Source organism: Typopeltis vanoorti, chromosome 19 (assembly GCF_054136105.1).
Source record: "Typopeltis vanoorti isolate ZY-2024b chromosome 19, IOZ_Tvanoo_1.0, whole genome shotgun sequence".
Taxonomy (NCBI): Eukaryota; Metazoa; Arthropoda; class Arachnida; order Uropygi; family Thelyphonidae; genus Typopeltis; species Typopeltis vanoorti.
The window spans coordinates 18,484,460-18,506,618 of NC_143567.1; the positions used below are offsets into that span (position 1 = coordinate 18,484,460).

A 22,159-nucleotide genomic window follows, 5' to 3' on the forward strand; every position below is an offset into this window, starting at 1 on the left:
GGCGCACCCGATAGTAGTCAGCTCTGCCCCGGGATACGTTGCTTTAGGAAATGTAAATGTGCAGTTTACTATCTATGGTGTGCAGGAAAGTGAATATGGTATCAAAGTGTAGGCATGGTATATCCAGTAATTTTTTATCTATTTATTTGATGAAAAGAACAGTACTGGCTAAAGCATAAGTGTTGAAGATTAATATTTGATTGAAATATTCCTCTTTTTTATTCTCTCATTTTAAAGAGCTTTACTGATATTGAATCATGATATTTTTACTATGTGCTGTTACATTGTTTGAAGAGTAATGCATGTTGTTTTGTTTGAAAAAACAGAATCTTGAATTCTGCTAAAGATCTAAGGAACATTTTTAAAAGTTTTGCTGAGGATGTGCATTAGATGGTCTGAGATGGAAGTAGCCAGTTATTTTGTTATTAGCAAATGAAACAGGTGTGTGGTCTTGGAATATACATGGTTAATTGACTTTAATGTCACAGTTAATGCATTATGGCTTTAGCTGGCTTGCCAGTAATTCTAACCAACTCATCGTTATATTATTCTTATATTTTATTATTATAACCCCAAGACCTCATGGAGTCAAAGACTCATCTGGGAGTCCTTTTATCACACACACAGCTCATTATACCATGCCTTGAACACATTCAAACTCCTTGCAGACACTACACTCTCCAGCAAGGCATTCCAATCATTTACAATTCTGCATGAAAAAAACCTGCCTCTCACACCCTCTTTATACAGTTTCCAGGGATGACCTCTGGTTCTCCCCTGATCTCCCACTATTTTTTGTAGAACTTCTCTAGCATTGATCCTATAACAACCCCTTACCAACTTGTTAGGTCTCTATCATATCTCCCCTCTTCCTCCTGTCCACCAGACTCTGCAAATTACATCTTCTCAATCTTTTCTCATACTTGACATTCCAGAGGTCAGAAACTATCTTAGTCAATCGCCTTTGGACCTATTCCAACATCTCTTCATCCTTCTGAAAACCAGGTTTGAAAGACATTCCTTCTGAAAGTCCATGTGTGGCCTAATCAAAGCCTTATACAAAGGAACAAGAATCTCCCTACTTCTACACATCAGTGTCCTCTGCATCATTCCCAGAAGCCTTTGTGTTGTCTTCACAATTTTGGCTATGTGTCCCTAAATTTCATATCCTTATTGACTATCACCCCCAGATGTGTTATTTCTTCCACCTCCAACAATATATATCCTCACCAAGCATAAATTCTGCATCCCATCTTTGTTTTCCAAATTTTAAAACCTTACATTTTGCAACATTGAACTCAAATCCCCATTTTCCTTCCCAATCACTCAATTTATTCACGTCTTCTTGTAAGGCCACAACATCTTCACTACTCTTTATGGTTCATCCCAACTTTGCATCATCTGCAAACAACTGAATATATCCATCCAAATCTTCACCTATAATCATTAATATACAAGTTAAACAGTAATGGCCAAAACAGATTCCTGAGGCACTCTACTAGTGACTTTCCTTTTCCTGGATATTGCACCCCCATACACAACTTGTTGATACCTATCAGATAGCCAGTCTCCAATCCAACACTAATCTAATATCCAACCCCATCTACTCTAGTTTGACTATCAATTTATCATGAGGTACTCTATCAAAAGCCTTTGTGAAATCCAAGTATATTACTGTATATCCTTCTCCTCTGTCCAAGGAAGCAGTCACTTTATTGTAATAAGTAAGTAGATTACTAAAACATGACCTCCATTTCGCAAATCCATGCTGTCCATCAAAGATCATACCACTGTTGTCAACCCAACTCTGGATCCTAGTTCTCACAAGCTTCTCCAACAACTTAACCACAACACTTGACACACACATAGGCCTATAGTTTGATGCTCGAGTTCGATCACCTCCTTTATGAAGTGGCACAATCTTGCCCTCCTTCCACTCCTTAGGAACTTGACCGAGTGCAAGACTCGTATTAAAAATATATGTCAAGACAGGTGTCAACTCCTTGGCACATTCCTTCAGAATATGTGGTGATATGTTATCAAATCCCAGAGCCTTATTAACATCTAGTTAACTCAACTCCCTCATACACCTCTTGCTCACTTACAGTCAGTCTCTCCTCCCCATCATCTACTGCTCTCTCTCTCTCTCCATGAAGTCACATTCACAAGATTGAAAGACCTTTATGAATTGCTCATTAAGTATCTCCACCATTCTTCAACAGCTGTCTTTATACTATTTTCTCCTATCAATGTCATCCTTCCATAATCATTCTTTCTTTTGCTGGCTACATATCAAAAGAACTCTTTAGGATTCTTTTTGGCTTCATTAGCTAACTGCTGTTCATACCTTTCTTTAGCTACCCTCACCAAGTCACTCTCCTTGTCTAGTCTTTGTAGACCTCATGGAATTGGTTATTTCCACTTCTCTTATGCTGCCTCCACAATGCCCTCTTTCTCTGTATCGCATGCTTAATCTCTTGATTCATCCATCTCACACCTACTTTATTTAACCTTCTCACCCTTGGAATACGCTTAGACATTGCATTTACTAGATAGTTTTTGAAAATCCCCCATTGATCTCTTTTCCAGCTAACTCCTCATTCCATGCTACACCCGCAAGCTGTCTCCTGAGCTCTTCATAATCACCCCCCCCCCCCTTGTAGTTCCACACGTATCCTTTTCTCACAGAGGTCCTCACACTGCTGGCAACCACCCATATTAAATCATAAAATCATCAATTTTCTTCTGCTGAGAAGCTTTGCATTAAAATCTTGCTATAAGGTACTTGTGGATAATTATCCCATATAGGTTGTCATTATTTTAAGATATCAGGAACATTGTTTTTTTTTTTTTTTCAGAAATTTTTATATGCCATACATAAATGAAGTTTATGTGCATAATGTTGTTTTGCATATCTTTAAATATAATTTCTGTATTTCATATTTTATAATATAGAATAGGTACTGTTTTAATATGAAAATTAGAGAATTTAAAATTATTTGTAGATTGATAAAGTAATAACTAGAATTTTTAGTTCTGGTTTTGCTTTCCTTCATGGTACTTTTGATTACGTCTGGCCTGTCAAAAAAAAATATAGGCCTAATCAAAAATTAAATTTGCTTTTCCTCTTTTGGGTGAATTAATTATGTGAAACGTTGGGGAAAAAAAGCACCTGGTGTGTGAGATTAGAAACAACAGTTCTGTGAACTGCTGATATATACACTTTTATGTCACACATGATGGATTAGGACTACCATAATTATTATTTATGTGGGCATTCCATGGAGTCAAAGATTCATTGCAGGATACCCACTCTATTCATTAACACAATGCCTATTGTAGATCTCGTTAAACTTATTCACTGTTGGGTGTTCACGTCCACTTCTGGCAACCCATTCTGCTCATTCACCACTCTCCAAGAAAAGAAAAGAACATAGTCCCCACACCTTTACTAACCACACTCTTAGACAGCTTTCAAGTGTTATCCTTTGTTTTCCCCCTACTTTCCATGTATTGAAAATTTTTTTTCTGTGTCAGTCTTACGGTATCCCTTTAGTAACTTATAGGTTACTATCATATCCTTCTCTCCTCCACCTGTCAGCTAAATTCTGCAACCCACACACCCTCAGTCTATCCTCATAGGGAATATTCCACAGATCCATCACCAGCTTTCACTCGTCTCTGAATCCTTTTGTTGGCTTGGCTTTCTGAATAAGCTTGAAGAGATTGCATAGCTTAAAGGAAGTTTTTTTTTTTCAGTATATAAAATGTTAGTCTTTTTAATTTTATCATTATGATGGGATGGGGGGAAAAACATGCAAAAAAAAAAAAAATGCATTATAACAACTTAGGATTGCTATAGTCAGTCCACTAGGATTTCAAACCCAACTCTGAAGTGAATTATCTGAAGACTAAAAGTAACTATGGAATCTTTTTATGATGAATGACAAGAATGCTTAGTAAACTTACCATTGACACCTCCTAAAGCTATCTATGGTACACACAGTCATGAAGTATAAAAGTGTAGGCATAGTAGTATGTTCTCTGTTCCTTTCTATGTCCAGTAATCTTTTATCTATTTTTTTTTTATTTTTATTTTGTCTATTTTATCTCTATACTATCTTTTCTCACAAACATAATTTATCTATAGGAGACTACATCAAGGGAAGTCGTGATGTTATCTTTAAGGGAGTTTGGGATTACAGACTTAAGCAAGTAAGATTCTTTCTTTAATTGTTAGAATTTTTTTATTAGTTTATTTTAAAGAAATAATTTAAATAAATAAATAAAATGGTTAATTTTAAGTGTTTATTAGTAAGTTTGTGTTTCTATCTCTGTGATCAAAATACTGCTTTCTGAATGGTATGTTGCTTCCTCTTGGGAGAGGAACAAGAAATTTCTTGTAGAAGACTGAGTTTGACATTTCACTTTCTCTTATTATTACCTTAAAGCATCATAAAATGTTTTGTTATGCTCTTTTTTTTTTTGTGAAGCATAAATAAATCGGTGCTAAGGCCATTGTTTTTTTGTCATTCCTACCAGTGAAAGATCGATACCTGTAGCAGATTTTTTGAAAGTAAAGACATTCACGATTATCCATACCACAGTGGCAGTCAAACCCTACTGCTATTAATAGAAGAACAGAGACTATCTTTATTATATAACTTGCTCTAAACATGACTAAGAACATGTGAGAATGGCAGGGCTCTTTGTTGCCCCTTCCAGGATTTTGCCCAGACAAAATAATCAGGTAGTAAAATCAAACGATTCAAAACTGTCTCATAGAAATAAATCTAAAGTTGCTGGATATATTCTCAGACTCAAATTCACAATAATTGTAACATTTTTTTGCATTTAAGTATGCTAATTTTACTAATTAATACTTTCATTTTTATTGCATTATTATATCATGACTATAATTATAGTCCTTTCAAATCAAAAATATCTTGTGCCTTAACAGAGACAATAACTTGCTTAGAGGCATATTACATTGCCATTCATCTTGCAGCCATGTTGGCAGCATTTTATTATCATCATCATCAAATTTCTGCCATGTACCCTCAAGGGGTGTACAGGATATGATAGTACTACATGAAAAATTTACATCATTACTAACTTCCTATCTACAATTTTCCTCCAAATCAGTCTGTTACTTGTCAAGACTCCAACATTACCAGATCTTATATTTCTATCGTCTAAGGCACTTTGTACCGTATCAATCCACCTATATCTTGGTCTTCCTCTGGGTCGTTTTCCTGCCAACTTGGCAGAGAACACTTGTTTTGCTAATCTTTCCTTGCCCATTCTGTTTAAGTGACCATACCACCTGAGATTAGCTCTGCTAACGCATTCCTGGATGCACATTTTATTGTTATTATTATTAATATCAGTGTAGTTATACAACATTTTCTCTTTCATAATCAATGTATTTATACAATTGCAAACTTGAATTTCATAATTTTTGTGAACTCAAAAAATGTTCTTGCTTAAATGCTGCCATTTATTTTCTCTTAATATTTCACAACATTCTCCCTTCTAAATTAACATCATAGCATTATTGCAATTGTTTGTTCCTCTTCTTAATCTCCTTGGGACTAAGTTTCTTTTTATTACTTAATGTATGCCATAAGGATTTTCTTTGCCTTTTCAGCTGATGATAGTTGAATATCATCAGCTGACTTTCCACACATTTCGGTTTTGATAGCTTTTTTTTCTATCTCGCATATTGATATTTGCTTATTATTGTATTCCTCTTGAATGTTCATGACCACTGTTCTGTCATTTTTTGTTCCATTCAACAGGCTTTCAAAATAATTACTCCAAACAACTAGGATATTTTTGTGTTCAGTTTTCATAATGCCTTTATCATCTTGGATTCCTTTTATGGTACTGTGTTGTCCTCTATTTCTGCACTTTTTTTTTTTTTTTTTTCAAGCATGGCCTTTAGAACATTTTGCCACCTCCTGATATTTGCCTTTTTTTTTAATTCCTCGTTCAGTTTCCACAATGCCCTTTGGTTGGAAAGACCTGAATTCAAATCCCATCTAAAATGCAAAGAACCTTTATCAGGTCTTTTCAACTGAAGGTGAGTTAGCCAGTCTCATACAGTAGTGGCAGGATTTTTTCCTCCCAGAAACTGGTTTTTTTCATCCTGCAAAGCAATCAAACCTGCTATTAGAACACATTCAATTAACAGACATAATACATGAGCCTCATAGCTTGAGTTGCTTTGGCCATAAATCCAAATAAACCAAACCAAACTTCTATATTCTTACTAACGTCTTCTTAAGACTTTTGTTTAGGTACTTTACCGTGCTGCTTTAGTTTCTTAGTTTTTTTTCCTATATTTTCTTAGGGCGTCATCTGCTGACTTATTTGTTAGAAACTTTTGATATGCTTTCTTCTTTTTTAGGACTATCTCTTCCTCTTCTTGAGTCCATTATGGAGTTCTGATTTTTCTGTCCTTGAAGACAACTTTATCACATGCCTCTCTGGCTGAATCAATGTTTTGTCTGTTTTAAGTGATGTTACCATGATCATCAGACTGTGAGAGAACTAGAAAAAAAGAAAGGGTGGAAGTTATTCCCAACAACCTTAATGAGAAACAAGAAGGCGTGACTTCCAGTTGAGCAGCAGGCATCCTTATTCCTTTCATCCTTATAAAGTCTTTTGGATTTGTTGATATATATATTTTTTTACATTTATTTTGTTATAAGCTGAATGATAAGCTGAACTTTTTGACTTGAGCTGCTGAACATATGCTGTAAGCTCATTTTTTTAGAGAGCCTAGACTTAGATAAGGGTCAGCAGTCAGTGGTTTGTAGTGGAGTGGAGAATTGAAGTGACTACACAAAATCAATCTTCAGTCAAAATCAGGCTTCAGTGAGGACACTTCAGAATGAAGTGCCCTCATTACAGTAAGCATTATTTCTGTTATTAGTGCAAGACAGGTTTTTGGATCAGAAGAATGAAATTAAGCTGGCCATGGAAAAGAGGCATAGAAATCCTAGTTGGTGCAATTTCAGTGCCATAAGGTGCAAGGCCAAGATTTTCTGGGAGGAGATTAATCTGTAGGAAAGGACAAATAGATGAGATATGGTCAGACTCATCAAGAGGAGATCAAATATCTACAGTATATTTGGAAGGAGAGCTGGTTGAAAAACTTCCTGTAATGAGGATTGTCTGCTATTGTGATTGATAGACTAGTTTGATTGTATTAGATCCTGACTGACTGACTGCTGGCAGGCAAATGATTTAGCTTTTCTTTCGGTTTGATTTGTGAAGTTTCCTAAGAAGATAACTTCACAGTTTGGGTAATTCATCTGTGCGAGATGGACTCCTAGAGATAAGTAGTCAAAAAGGGCAGTGTGGTTGTCTGAATTAGAAGAGTGATAAGGGTAGTAAGATGAAGTAAGGAAATCTTGAGCCAGAGCAAATTGAAAAGTGGGGATTTCAGGTTTGATATCCTTTGGCAAGGAATGTTTGATTTGAAAAAGCATACATTCTCCCTTTTTTGTAGAAAGCATCATGCAAGATGTAGTTGGAATAGTTGAGGTAGACCGTAGTCATGAATGCCAATTAGGGTTTGATTAGGAATAATAAATTGGGTTTTGACCTGTAAGTGATGTATGTCATTAATGTTTATATTGATGTCCTAGATTTTGGTGAAATGGATACAAAAGTATTTGGTGCTTTTTTTTTTTTTTTTTATACATATTTTATTTTTATTTTTATTTTTTTGCTTATGGGAGATTTATTTTTATTCCTGCAGTGATGCTAGCATTTATTCTGTTATTTTTTTTGTAGTAGAGTTGATGGAAACTAAAGAACAGGGTCGTGCAGTTGAGATGAGGGACTAGTGCACATAACTTCCTACTTAAGACATGTCCAAACCCCTTTCTGCATGTGACCTTGCTCTCTGATTCTCTGCAATCATAGGCTCACAGAGTAAGCAGTAGCAGGATTATTCACTAGCTGATGAGGAACCATCTGGGACATAGTGCACAGGACTGAACTTGATGGTAATATCTGGTAGCCAGCCTATGGAAACTGCTTTACTTATGTATCCTCAAATGACGAAGCGCTGGTTCCCTAATTTATTGATTGTGTCAAGCATGCTCAGCAAATCTATCACCTGTACTGCATGTAAGAAAAGGGGAGGGGGGGGGGGACAAACATTGCAATAAGTAATTATTTTATGAAATTATCTTTGGGCTGTGCAAAAATGATTAAATTATATAATTTTTCTTTATCTTATTATAGTAGTTTGTTACATATCTATCCATTGATTATAAACTGATTGTAGGCATGTATTTCTGTTTATGTGAATCCTGCACATGAAAGCGTGTACCAACTGTACAAGCTTTCATGTGGCAGTGGTTGAGATAAACCAGAAACCCAGTTTATAGACCAAATATCGAATCTTTTCAAGCCACTTCAGGCTTTTGCCAAGCAGAGTGGTGGTCGCATATCAGGTGACAAAAGTCATGTACCACCTAAAATCTTTTACTAATATCAATGCCTACAGTGGGATTCAAATCTATATATTAGAGAGCAGTAGTACTATCAATCTGCAGTCACAATATGAACCCCTAGTACTTCTCCAACTAGGGGTTCATATTGTGACTGCAGATTGATTTTGTGTAGTCACTAGCATTTGCATAGGTTGGTATTGAGCAGTTGTGACTTAGATATTGGACTGGTAAAAAGAGATAACAGTGAAGCAGGTACAGGATTCTAATATGAATTCCAGCTTTTTTGATTTTTAGATCTTTGCTATAATCTAAGAATTAGTAAATAGTAAGTCAACAGGGTGCATCATTTAAAATTCATTTTTTATGGTACAGTGCTCTAAGTAGTGTGTGTCACGTGTCTGCTCTAATCATATGCTTACTTGTCTGAGAGTTGTGATTGCATGAGATATTTCTTCATTAATCTACAGAAAATTTTATAGTAAAGCTGTAAACTGGTTTTGAGCAAAATATATATAGAATTTTCAAAAGGATGCTAGTTGAAATATTTGTATCATATTAGCTTTATTATTATTATTATTATTATTACATGACACCTCCAGGGTGTCCAAAGACTCATCGAGGGAGGGCACCGACTCCACAACTCTGTCTCCACCTCTCAATCCAACTACAACAAACCGCTCTACTTTCATCATGTACACCAATGTCATGTACCATAGATGGCATAGAATTTCCAGTTTTTAGAGTACAGTTTTCTTCTCTTAACCATTCTATCTGTCCTTTTTTGATAAATAATGGTATTTGCAAAATGTATGTTTAATTAATGGGAAGAGAAGAACAATTTTCATACCTAACTTTTTTATTGAGTGAAAAGGAATCGTTCTAAGTGGATGATTTTTACTGAAGAAATTTATGTCTTTTGCACCAGTAATTTTGTCAATTCCATCATATAAAATAAATGATTTCTGATAAGATGGATGTGCCATTCAGAAATAAGAGATTGTCTTAATTCCAATCGCCACTGATGCAATGAGACAGTGATTGAAACCACTATCTTATTTCAACAGCTGAATGAAACTTTTTTTTAACTTAATGAAATTTATTACAAATTATTAATCTGGTTATTACAGTCGTCCTTCTGAGAAAGAAACCAGTGCTATATTTATGTTTCACTAATGGCAGTAATTAGGTAAAAGATTGACTGATTTGGTTCATTGCAAATCATTAACGTTTCTTGCTGATTAAAATGAACTAAAGCTTTTTTTTTTTCTCTGTCAGAAAGAAATCCTTAATTTCAGAGCTTCCGGTTTAATATTATAGTAACATTGCTGTTGAACCATTGCAAAAATTTTCAAATTCTATACTGTAACTCAGAGTCAGACATATACTAATGGTGGTAGTATTAGTAGTAGCTGCCATCCTTGTTGGCAGAGTTAGGTAGCAACTGCACTCCAACCAATAGATTATTTTGTTGGAATGTAATTTTTCATAGATTTTTGTAATTGTGTTTAGTTGGCATATGTATTTCACTGGAGACCTGAAGTGGCTGTAAAAAGTTCCAAATTTGGTCTCTAGAGCATGGGTTCTGGATTATCTAGTAGTTATTCTGCTCAGGATACTAAGGTCACATGTTAAGGCTAAATTGCTGGGTAGAACTCATGTCATGTAAAGGAAAAGGCTTAAAATTAATGTTTAAATCTTAGTCATAGAAACATCTTCACGGAGTACAATATAAACTTGTAACACACAAAGCCAATACAAAACTAATGACACTTGATAAACAAAAGACTAGTTTGGTTTTTGAGGGCAGCTGCAGATTATAGAAAAGTTTTCACTTTTATGCTTGCTACAGTGAAGCATGGTGGTAGTTTTCCCCATTTGATTGTGTATTATCATATCATGTTCTACTAGATCTGACTGACCGTAATCATAATTGTAGATGTAATATTTATGTCCTTCCATCCAGATGTTAGCCTGTAAGAATCAATCCCCTTCCTCTCCCACTTCCTAGTGAATACAGAACTCCATGCTCTTACAAGTTTGACCTATTATGGATGAATTGGAAGATCAGTTACCATTTACATGGAAGAACATGAAAAAAATACATCTGCATTCATGATTATGTCAATCAGATCCAGCAGACCATGCTTTAGATACTAGAAATTTACACAGAGATCAAACGTTAAAACACTACTATGTCCCATTGCAGCAAGTTTAAAAGTGAAAGACTGTTTAGAATCTACAGCTGCACTCAAAAATCAACCTGATATGAATGAACCTGAAAAGCATTTAAATTTCCCAGAAATAAGGGAAACCTTTATTCTCAGAGATCCCAATACCAAAGACCTCTGGTGGACACCTACAGAGGATGCCTGCCTAATTAGAACTCTAGTCTTTTGTCTGTCCAGTTTCATTATGTTTTCTGTTTAGTCAAAAGAGACTAGATAAAGGTTCCTCATGTCTTGGACAGGAATCAAACTCTGGTCTTTGTTATTATTATTATTGTTATTATTGTTCCGGGCAACTCCAAGGAGTTGACAGACTCATCGAGGGATGCCCTAACATCATGTCAAGAACAACTATTCGACATTGACACAGTATCTATCATACCTTGCCTTGAACTCATTCACGGTCGTAGCACCCACAACAGACTCTGGAAGCTTATTCCACTCATTCACTACTCTCCAAGTAAAAAACCTAGCTCTAACTCCCTTGTCAACCATGCTCTTGCCCAGCTTCCATGCATGGCCCCTAGTCCTCCCACCACTAGTCATATTTTCAAAAATATCTTCTGGATCAATCTTATAGAAACCCTTCAGTAATTTGAATGTCTCAATCATATCACCCCTCTTTTGCCTATCGTCCAATCTCTGCAACCCACAAATCTTCAACCTATTCTCATAAGATTCATTCCACAGACCTTCTATCATCTTAGTCACTCTTCTCTGGATCCTCTCCACTTCCTCCCCATCATGAAGAAACCCTGGTGCCCATAACTGGGCACAGTAGTCCAGATGGGTTCTTATCAAGGCTCGATACAGAGGAACAACAACTTGTTTGTCTCTGCATGTTAAAGTATTTTTCAGAAGCCAAGTGATTTGATGAGCTGATTTAGTCACTTTTGCAATGTGCCCCCTAAACTTCAATTCCCTATCCACCAACACTCCCAAATCCCTGGCCTCATCAATCTCCTGGAGTACGGTTCCACCAATGCGATATACTGCTGCTATTCTTTCACCCCAAAGTGCATAACCTTACACTTTGCCACATTAAATTGACATCCATTTTTCCTAGCCCAGTCCTCCAAACTATCCAAATCATCCTGTAAAATTTTGACATCCTGTGCACTCACAATTGCTCTACCCAACTTTGCATCATCAGCAAACAAGTGAACACTTCCTCTCAAATCCTTTCCTATATCATTGATGAACAAATTGAAAAGCAGTGGTCCAAGAACAGAGCCCTGCAGCACACCACTAGTCACAAGCCGTCTTTTAGACTCCACTCCTGCATAAACCACTCTGTAGTATCTCTCCTTCAACCACCCTCCTATCCATCTCACCAACCCTATATCTATCCCCATCTGCTCCAGTTTACTGATTACGGTTCTATGTGGTATCCTATCAAAGGCCTTGGCAAGGTCCAGTAGTATCACTGTAAACCCATTACCCCTATCCAGTTCAGCCATCACTATGTTATAAAACATGAGCAAGTTACTGAGGCATGATCTACCCTTCACAAAACCATGTTGTCTCCCATACAATATCCCATTTTCATCTATCCAATCCTGTATTCTTTTCTTGACTAATTTCTCTAAGACCTTGACAATGATTCCTGATATGCTAATCGGTCGGTAATTTACAACAGCAGTCTTGGAACCACCTTTATGCAGTGGAACTATTTTCCCCTCTTTCCACCCCCTCGGGACTAACCCAGACCCGAGACTCAAATTAAACAAAATGGTCAAGGGTACTGACAATTCTTTAGCTGCTTCTCATACTACACGAGCTGGCATACAATCCACTCCCACAGATGTATCGACATTGAGGTTATGCAATAGACTACTTACCTACACTTCATTCACCACAATTCCCGTATAATCTACTGGTTTATTCGTTTCTGCAATGTCACCAACTGGATGATATATACTTGCAAAGTGCTCACTCAGTAACTCAACTATATCAACTGATTCAGTTACCTCCCTACCATCGGCATTCTTTAAAATCATTCTGCCATGTACATTTTTCCTTTTACTTGCTACATATCTAAAAAACTGTTTAGGATTCTCTTTAGCCTGCATGGCCAATGTTCTTTCGTAATCCTTTTTTGCTTTTCTTACCACACTCGTTACTCTTCTGGCCTGCGCTTTATACTGTTCATGTGCCTGCCGGTCACCTTTCTCTTTAAATTCCCTCCATAGTTGTTTCTTTTTTTGCAGCTCAAGCTTAATGGTGTTATTCATCCATTTAACCCCTACTTGATTTATTATTCGGACTCTAGGTATACAGTCAGCCATTGCTTCATGCAACTTCTTAACTGCCTCCCATGACTATCAACTTCTAGTCCTTGCAGTTGTACATGCCATGGCACTGAACCAATCAAACTCCTAAGCCTGTCATACTTTCCAGCCCGATAATTCCACATGTACCCTGTCTTAATTGAAAATTCTACACCTTTAGCCACCTCCCAAGTCAAGACCCTATGATCACTCTCACCGATTGGTGGCAATGTGGTCATATTTGTTACAGCCAAATCCTCAGATGTAATTACTAGGTCAAGCACTCTCTGACCCCTAGTATTTTCCATTATATGCTGTCGCAGATAGTTATCCTTTAATAACCGCATAAAATCCAATTCCTTCCTGCCATGTGTCCTCTCCTCACTCCAATCAATGCGACCATAGTTGAAATCTCCCATAATAATTACCCTCCTTCCACCCATTTCTTCTATTTGCTTGTGCATACTGTCACCACCATCTTTTCCATCACCTGGTATATAGCAGCACCCAATTGTATATTTAGTTCTGCTAGCCACAATCTCACACCAAATGGCCTCAAATGTGCTCTTTTCTCTATCCTGCAATTCAACTTCTATTCTCCTTGGCTGTAGCTCATCAGCTATCATCAACAATAATCCTCCCCCCATTTTATTCTCCCTGTCATTCCTGAACACACTATACCTACCCATCACATTCAATTCCACTAGCTATATCATCTACAGTCAGCCATGATTCACTAATACCAATAACCTGTGGTCTGGAAGTGCCAACCATGGCCAAAAACTCTTCCTTCTTGTTCCTAATACTCCTAGCATTAGTGTACATGAATTTAAGACCCCCATTAGCCCCAACCCTACCTTGATGCCTTATATTAACTATCCCACTCTGATTTGTTGTCTTTATTTGCTCGGGCATATTATATTCATTCATACATTCAGCTGCCTCCCTAAGGACTGTATATCTACTTCCCCAATAAATCTAGTTTTCCTCAATTTGCACATCCATTACATTCAGCAACACTTTCTCAAGTCTTCTTACACCGTAACCATTCAAATGCATGCCATCCATCTTATATAGATCCTTTCGCCCATCGAACTCACTCCACACATCCACAAATTCCACACCACTCATCATACATAACCCACACATACAGTCATTCGCAATTATGGCCCTACTTTTAAACATTTCACTCTCATACCGTGGCAAAAGACTAATCATTCTAACTCTCTCACTCTTTTCTTTTGCTACCTCAAACAATTCATTCAGGTCTTCTATCATTTCCATTTTATCTCCTTTCAAATCATTCGTACCCGCCACAACAATCATTTCTTTCACTCTTTCCTTTTGCTCTCTAATAGACTCAGTTACATCCTTTATGGTCGCACCAGGTTGGTACGATTTTGTCAAATCCTCTACTAACACAGCACGTACTAACGAGTCTCCATACAGCACTCTATCCTTCATTTTGTTCATGTTCACACTCATATGCTTATTTTTCTTATCATACTTTTTATTATTGGTTGGTTCATTCAGTCGACTTTTGCTCATACGCTCTAGTTGCTGTTTTGCCCTTTGTATCGCACCATCAACAATGCGATCTCAATCATTGCGTCTATCTCATCTTTTTTATTCTCAGTAAAACCATTAATACTATCATTCACGCTCTCACAATTCTCTGGTACAACCTCGCCGTTTATTGTCATATCCCTATTTTCTTCATTCTGAAGTTTGACAAAAATATCACTCAATATGTTATAATTTCTTCAGTATGCTATAATTTTCTTCAATATGCTATAATAACTTCAATATACTATAATTTTGTCAATATGTTTATAACATATTGACAAAAAAAAGTCGATATGTTATAAACTCACGATCCGAAATACTCTTCAATTTCTCATTCTCCCTACATTTTTTACACACATTCACTCCTTTATTATCATCTAACCACACTCTGCAAAGCATACATTTCGCAGATAGTACACTGAATCATCTCCTTTACATTACCGTTCTTGAAAGAAGATGGCGAACCATCATTACTGGCTGCCATTTTCCTTCGTACTGGAGCCATGCTTACTAGTAACGTATTTTATCAAATTATAAATTATAAACACCAAAAACACACAAACAGATGCTCTAAGATACGCAAGGCAAATAAAACTATGCAATATTAAAGTAAATTTATCAACGATAACTGATAATAATGCTTATCTTATCTGGAGCTTTCACGAACACTACACACTACGAATCCCTCTAGCGGCGACTTGTCTTTCCCACCAAAGGGTTTCGTCTATACTGACTGAGCTACAGAGGCTTGGCACATAATATCAAATGCCTTAGCAAATGCCAACATTATCATAGTGTATCCATTCCCTTTATCCAACTCGGTTAACATTGTTATAAAATAGGAGCAAATTGCTAAAATATAACCTTCCTTTAGTAAACCTGTTAAATATTAGACCAATTAAGCTGATTAACACCATAAACTAATTAGACTTTAGTTTTAATCCTTTCCCAATACTGTTTTATTCCATTAAGGCATCATCATTAGGATACTAATGTATGAGGAAAAGTCAATATGTTATAAACAAAAGTGGAACAAAAGAATTGGAAGTGAATTGTTTTCAGTGTACTTCAGTAAATAGCAACAATTTCCATAATGATGACATTACATGTAGTAGACGTTCATGAGCATGTCTTGTAGCAATTTTTCAGCAGTCTAAAATGGTGACCATCCTCAAGGGGGGGGGGGGGGGTACAAATGTTGAACAGCATGCTGTTTCTTGTGGCCAAAAGAACTTCCTACAGTGAACATTCCTAAAAAGTTGTATCCTGTTTATGCAAAGCAAGAAGTGCTTGTCACTTGCAGCAGTTCACATTTTGGTCCAGAGATTTTTTTGCAGAGACATTTGACAGTAAAGACTGATCCGGCCACCCTGTTTACATTGTGACAGAAGCCACTGTGAGACAGATGAACAGATGATGCAAGATGATCATGATCCAAATGGATCGTGATAGACAGTGTAGCAAGTGCTATAGGTTGTTCTAATTTTCTAACCCACAGCATAATGGATGAACGTTTATATTTTCAGAAAGTGTATGCACTGTGGGTGCCCAGAGAACCGAGCCCCCATCACAAAAATAGCAGAATCGGTCTGGCCTTGCAACATCTCTTCTGCTGTGCAGATGAAGGAGAAGTCATTAATCAGGATTGTTACAGGAGATGAATCATGGGTTAACTACTACTACTACTAACCCGAATCAACAGGGGCTTCAATGCAATGAAAACATTCTACTTTACTAGCAAACAAGACATTATAGGTTACACATCACTGGAAAAGCTTATGCTTTACAATCATTTAGAATTCCCTGGAACTATTGCTAGCCTATTTTCAGAAGCATGGTAAAAATATGAATGCTACATCTTACTGTGAAAGTTTATTGAAGCTTTAGAATGCAATTCGCCAAAACTGTCCAAGCCTGTTGACAAGAGGAGTGTTTCTCCAGTGAGACCTCATACAGTTACAGAGAGAGAGAATTCAAGAACTTCAATAAAAACTCCCTCAATATCGACCTTGCAGTCCAACATTGCCCAAAGCAGCTTTCACATGATTGGTATTTTTACAGTTATCTAAATTGAACTTTTAAGTGATCTCTAGTACTTTTTATAGTAATTATATTTATTCATAGTGTATTGAAATTGAGAAAATTTGAAATAATCATTATATATGTTTTGATAATTAAATATTTGAGCTGTATATTATGTTTAACATAATATTTGATATATTTACATAGATTTGACAGTTGTAGAAAGGAACCTCCCTTACTCTCAAAAAAAAAAAAAAAAAAAGCCTTAAGAAAACTTAACCCCCCCCTTTTTTTCTTTTCTTTTCTTTTTTTTTAATAAAGATGAAAATCATTGACTATTTTCTAGCAATTACTCCTTGTGTGAAGTATCTGTTGGTGAAGGTGGTATGGTAAAGCAGAAACGACTACCTGATCAGTTACAGAATCTTGCTGAACGAATCAGTCTCAGTAGTCGCTACTACCTCAAGAATAATGCATCTACCGAGCCCTTAGTGCCTGATGATTTGGCTGCTGTAAGTTTATTTCTGAAAGTTTTTTTTTTCCCTCCTTTCTTTTTTTGGTGTATATATTTGCAGAGTCTTATACTTTTAAGGGTTTATTTTACTGTAAAATAAATTATGGTAAATTTCAGAAAGTATGTATTGTTAATGCACATAATATACATGTTCTTCCTGACATTTTCACATATTTCAAAAACAATGGCAGTAAATGTCAAAGCAAACAGTTCTATCTAATTGCTTGCTGCAGTTGAGAAAACTGTTGATTTTTATCACTTTCAACATTAACACTTCTCCTCAGCAAAGGCTATAGCAGGTCTTTCCTGATGAGTTGGAAAATTCCTGGGGAAGAAATTATGCTGTTTCATTTTGTTTCACTGTACTGAAATCTGACAGTACAGTGAAACAAAAAGTTTGCATGTGAAGTATCTTCACAATTAAGTATTTGCATAATCCTGCGAATTGTCAAAAGTATACCATAATGAAGAACACGTATCTTAATGTATGTATTAGTGTTCTAAATTATGTAACCAGTCCTCAGAATACTTTTTTGCTTTATGTCCCATCATTGGAACATATTGAGACACTAAAGGTAACTCAATAATAGGAGTCATCATCAAATTCCTGATATGTATCGCTGTGATAGTACTAAAAGAAAAGTTGACATTCTCACCATTTTTCCTTTCGACACTTTAAAGTTAAGCTAATCATATCTAGAATCTCCTTTATATGATCTCCTTTGACTCAAGATTTCCTTATCTCACTTTGTTGCTTTATCTGCTGCTTCTGTTGTTCTGATAACTCTAATGACCTCACAGACTTATTTGACTATCTGTACTCCAAATTAGTCTCTTATCTGCCAGGACTTAAAGTTATTAGACCTGGATTCCCCTTTGTATGACCTGCTGTGGCTTAAGATTTCCTATGTTCAGTTCATTTGCTGCTGTTATTGTTTTCCTAATTCTGATGACTTCACTGACCATTTTGACTTTTTATCTCTTAGAATCAATTATATATAATTAGATTATATAATATAATTATTAGAATTAATAAGATTATAATTTGGCTTTGAAATAATGCTGGATTTAATATCCACTTGATTTATATAGTTTTGCATCACCGAAATGAAATCTTTTGGCTCTTTATTTTAGCAATACTTTACACACTGACCGAGAGTTTGCTTATGAAAAATACGCTTCTCTGACACTTCGAGTTCCTTAGTACTGAATGAGAGTTTTTGCTCTCTTAAGGGTTCTGCCTGGTCTCTGAGAAGAACCAACCAGTTTGAAACAATTGTCAGGCCATTGAAACCTTATAATGGACCAATAGAAGGCAGATATATGGACACTTGGGCAAGAGATCATATTTTCTATAAGGTCCACGCTAGGGCAACTTGTAAATGCTGGCAAGTGTATTCCCGTAAGCTCTCTGGTCAAATTTCATTCGAAACTTTCATAGTTTCTGCTTTCAGCTTTTGAATAATGCTGGATTTAATATCACTTGATTTATATAGTTTTGCATAGCTGAAATAAAGCCTTTTGGCTCTTTATTTTAGTAAATAATTATATATATATATATAATTTATAGTGAAATAATTCTCCTTGGCAAGTTCAATGTCCACAGTTCAAACTGACTTCTCTTCTCCTTTACAGACTAAGCTGGAAAAGAAGCTGAATTTACTATCATTAATGATTCAACACAAATTGTTCACCAACCTACCAGAATTCTAGATAATTCTCATCATTTTCTCAACACTAACAACCTTTTCTTAACCTGCTATCTCTCAAAACATCCTTTGATGTTAACTCTCCTCTTGGCAGCTTTGACCATGAACTTTTAGACCCTTATCTAGCCATTCTTAGCCTTGCATCCTCTGGCACTACAACATGCCAATTGGGTTGACCTGTGGGACTTCCATGCTTTGTTTCCATTGTCTAATTATTGCTTCTGATCCTAGTACCTGTGCTAATCTAATAAGAGAAATTATGTCCACCTTGCAGCTGAGCCTTCTCTGGTCCTCCCTCGCCAAGACTGTGGGACATGACTTCTGTCCTTCTGTGTTTCCTCCTTTTTCACTGTGATGACACAGTAGTAACATCTAAAGATAAGTAGACTTGCCATCAGATTTTTACTCTTGCATCATCTCTTCTTGCTGTCATACTTGGCATCTATCCAACTGCTTGGAAGAGCAGTTGGATAGATTATTGCTCTGACCTTAGTACTCCCAAATAGTGGAAAAGGTCATCAACTGCTTCACTACTTAGACTGACCAATTACTTAGCGATTACCAACATAGATTTTGCAATTTGCATTCCACAGTAGATTTCCTAGTCATCACTTCTTTCCCCTCCTCCTCCCGCCTTTGGACATAGGCCATGGAAAAGTCTTGAGAAACTCAAGTGGTCAAGAAACTCTTGAGATTTCCAAGGCATTTGATTGGGTCTTGGCATTGTAATGTACTTACCAAGCCAATGTATTAGGGTATTCCTCCTTCCACTTTGTGAATGGATTGTCATCGTTTTCTCCAGTTGTTCATTACAGGTAATGGTGGATAGTTTCCTGTCATCAGATTTTTCAGTTAATGTTATGTGCAACAGGGCTCAGTGCTGTCACCTACTTTTTCTCCTACACAACAGTGGGTTTCTCTCCTTGACATTCAGTATCCTATTCATAGCTTTACTGATGACAGTACTCACCACTTCTCTCTTTCACTTTGAAAACTTTGTAGTTCTCATGTTATTTACACTTCAAGATCTTTAATTAGTGCTTTAAACATTGATCTTCTTGCTATTCTCAAGTTTAGTAAGGATGACCTGGTCAATTTTAATGCCACCAAAATGCAAGCTTGTCTCCTTTCCAGGAAGAAACACACTGCATCTTTCCCTTGCTCTCTCTCTCTCTCAGTTTTGACAATATTCTTCTTGCTAACAAGAATCAGTTTTCTCTTCTTGGGTTAACTGTCACATCTATCTTGGCATGCACACTTTAGGTCCATACCCTCTTTAGCCTTCAGAAAGCTTAGTATTCTTTTTTGTTCCAAATACCATGGCTTTGAGCAGTACAGGCCAGGTACCGGTTTCCTTTTGCTGACTCTGGTGGTTTCAATTACATCCTCTTTGGTAATACTGAAAATCATGCTTCAGTGAAACTGTAAACTGTCCATAGCATATCTGCTGTTAGGAAGATTTTCTGCTTGTTATCAAGTAAATTATAATGAACAAGAAATTCGTGTTGTAATCCTATACCCATTTGCAAGCAAACAAAAGTTTGTGTGTGATGTAGCCTTACCACTAGGCTACTTGTATATAGAGGCTGTTGACTTCACATCCATTGCCTTAGTATTCCATAATGGAAAGCACACTTCCTTTGGGGTGTGTATGTATTGCTATTCATAATGAGAAGGATCAGTACCTAGATTGGTTGTTGTTATCAAGTCCGTTGAAGAGCTTCTAGATATGACCGTGATCTTGCAGAACTGGTTTGGTAATCTGTTGAACTTTGATGGAGTAGAGCTTTTCTCTAGGGTTATTGTCGATTTTCTATAGAGCAGCAGCAATTGCTGGACAAGAATAGATATCGACAGGTGTTAGTTTGACTCCTGGACAGTTCTTCCATATTTCCTAGCTTCTAGTACAGTCCAGCTAAATTTTCATGCCTTTAAAATGTCTGGTCCTTAGTCTGGTGATGATTGTGGTTATTTCTCTATTTTCATTGATTTCATGCTTCTACTTGATAGTTTGTTTAACAGTCTTAGTTAAAATCCATACTGGGTTTAACCTTTATTGGTTCTCATCAGTGGTAGCTAGGCCCACGAAGATACTGGGGTTAAATCAATGTGGAAGTCGTATATTTCCCATATACAGCTTGGAAAGTGGTGCATCAGCATATTTTTAAAACACTTTGGATCAGAAGTAATTGTAGAAAGTTTTTCACTTGAAAAGTTTTCATGTGATATAAAAGGTATAAAAGTGTGCTTTGCATTATGGGATACTAAGGAATTGGTGAAGTCAACAGCCTCTATTTACAAGTAACCTAGTTTTGGAGGTACTTCAGACACAAACTCTGCTTATGCTTGAGTATAGGATGAAAACAAGAATATAATTCTTGTCTCTTATAATATCTACTTGTTATGAAAAAAGGTTCAGATTCATTTGTAATGTTATTAAAATAATTTTGATAACATTGCTAATGGAAGCCTAATAATGAGCCTTTTGAAACTTAATTCAAGCATGCTTATTTTATGTCATGAAAATTTTAGGGGGAAAAAAATCTTGCCCGACTAATTTATTGGTAATACACATCTTCCTGTATTAACCAGTTGAAAATGTCATACTGCTATCAGTGAACAGAAATCCAGTTGGAGGGCGAACGTGAATTTCATAATGAAGTGTTATGACAGAGGTATCTCCTTTTCTAAAATTGTTTTCTGAAATCATATGATGTGAATGATTAGTAGTAAAGAAATAGCTTACAATAGGTATTAAAAGATGATAGTTTAGTATTGCTCATTGGAAATAAACTTTAAACAAGTTTATTTCTAAGGAATGTATAATTGCTGGTTGTTTGCTGAACGAATAGTGTTTTTGCTCATCTTGCAGAATGTAGAATACAGACTATGGCAGACTGCATAAAATATCTTATGACCACCTTGATATTTATGTTCAGTGAAAATTCAGTTATTCAAAGCTGAACATTCTAATTTTTTAATTGATTTTATAGGAGTTACTGAGAGAGAGTCAAGTGAATCTTCTTCAATTAAACAGCGTTGAATTAGCGACTCAGTTAACACTTGAAGACTTCAGTATATTTCGTCAAATCGAACCAACAGAATATATTGATGATCTTTTCAAGGTAAAATCAAAATATGGAACACCTTTATTGTCTAAATTTGAAGAGGTAAGTAAAATTTGTTTAAATCTCAAAATATAAACTGTATTTGTGGGATTTTACTTCTAGATTTATTATAGTTAGAAACGTACTTCTACATGCTTCTCACCTTCATTAGGAAGATATACACATTAGACAATATAAAGAAAAATATAAACACTTATATTTTTCTTTATAAAAACATACAGTTGTGTACTTCTTCATTTGAATATGAAGTG

At 36.1% G+C, this 22,159-nt stretch overlaps 1 protein-coding gene across 1 annotated transcript in view; it reads left to right on the top strand.

Moving 5' to 3' along the window:
- LOC150095887 (rap guanine nucleotide exchange factor 2-like) overlaps positions 1-22,159 on the top strand; it is a 455,329-nt gene that overhangs the window by 290,196 nt on the left and 142,974 nt on the right. Inside the window, exons 16-18 of the mRNA XM_090409556.1 lie at positions 4,151-4,215; positions 16,904-17,069; positions 21,774-21,950. Of these exons, the coding sequence (XP_090265682.1) occupies positions 4,151-4,215; positions 16,904-17,069; positions 21,774-21,950 (408 nt within the window). The remainder of the gene's footprint in view (positions 1-4,150; positions 4,216-16,903; positions 17,070-21,773; positions 21,951-22,159) is intronic.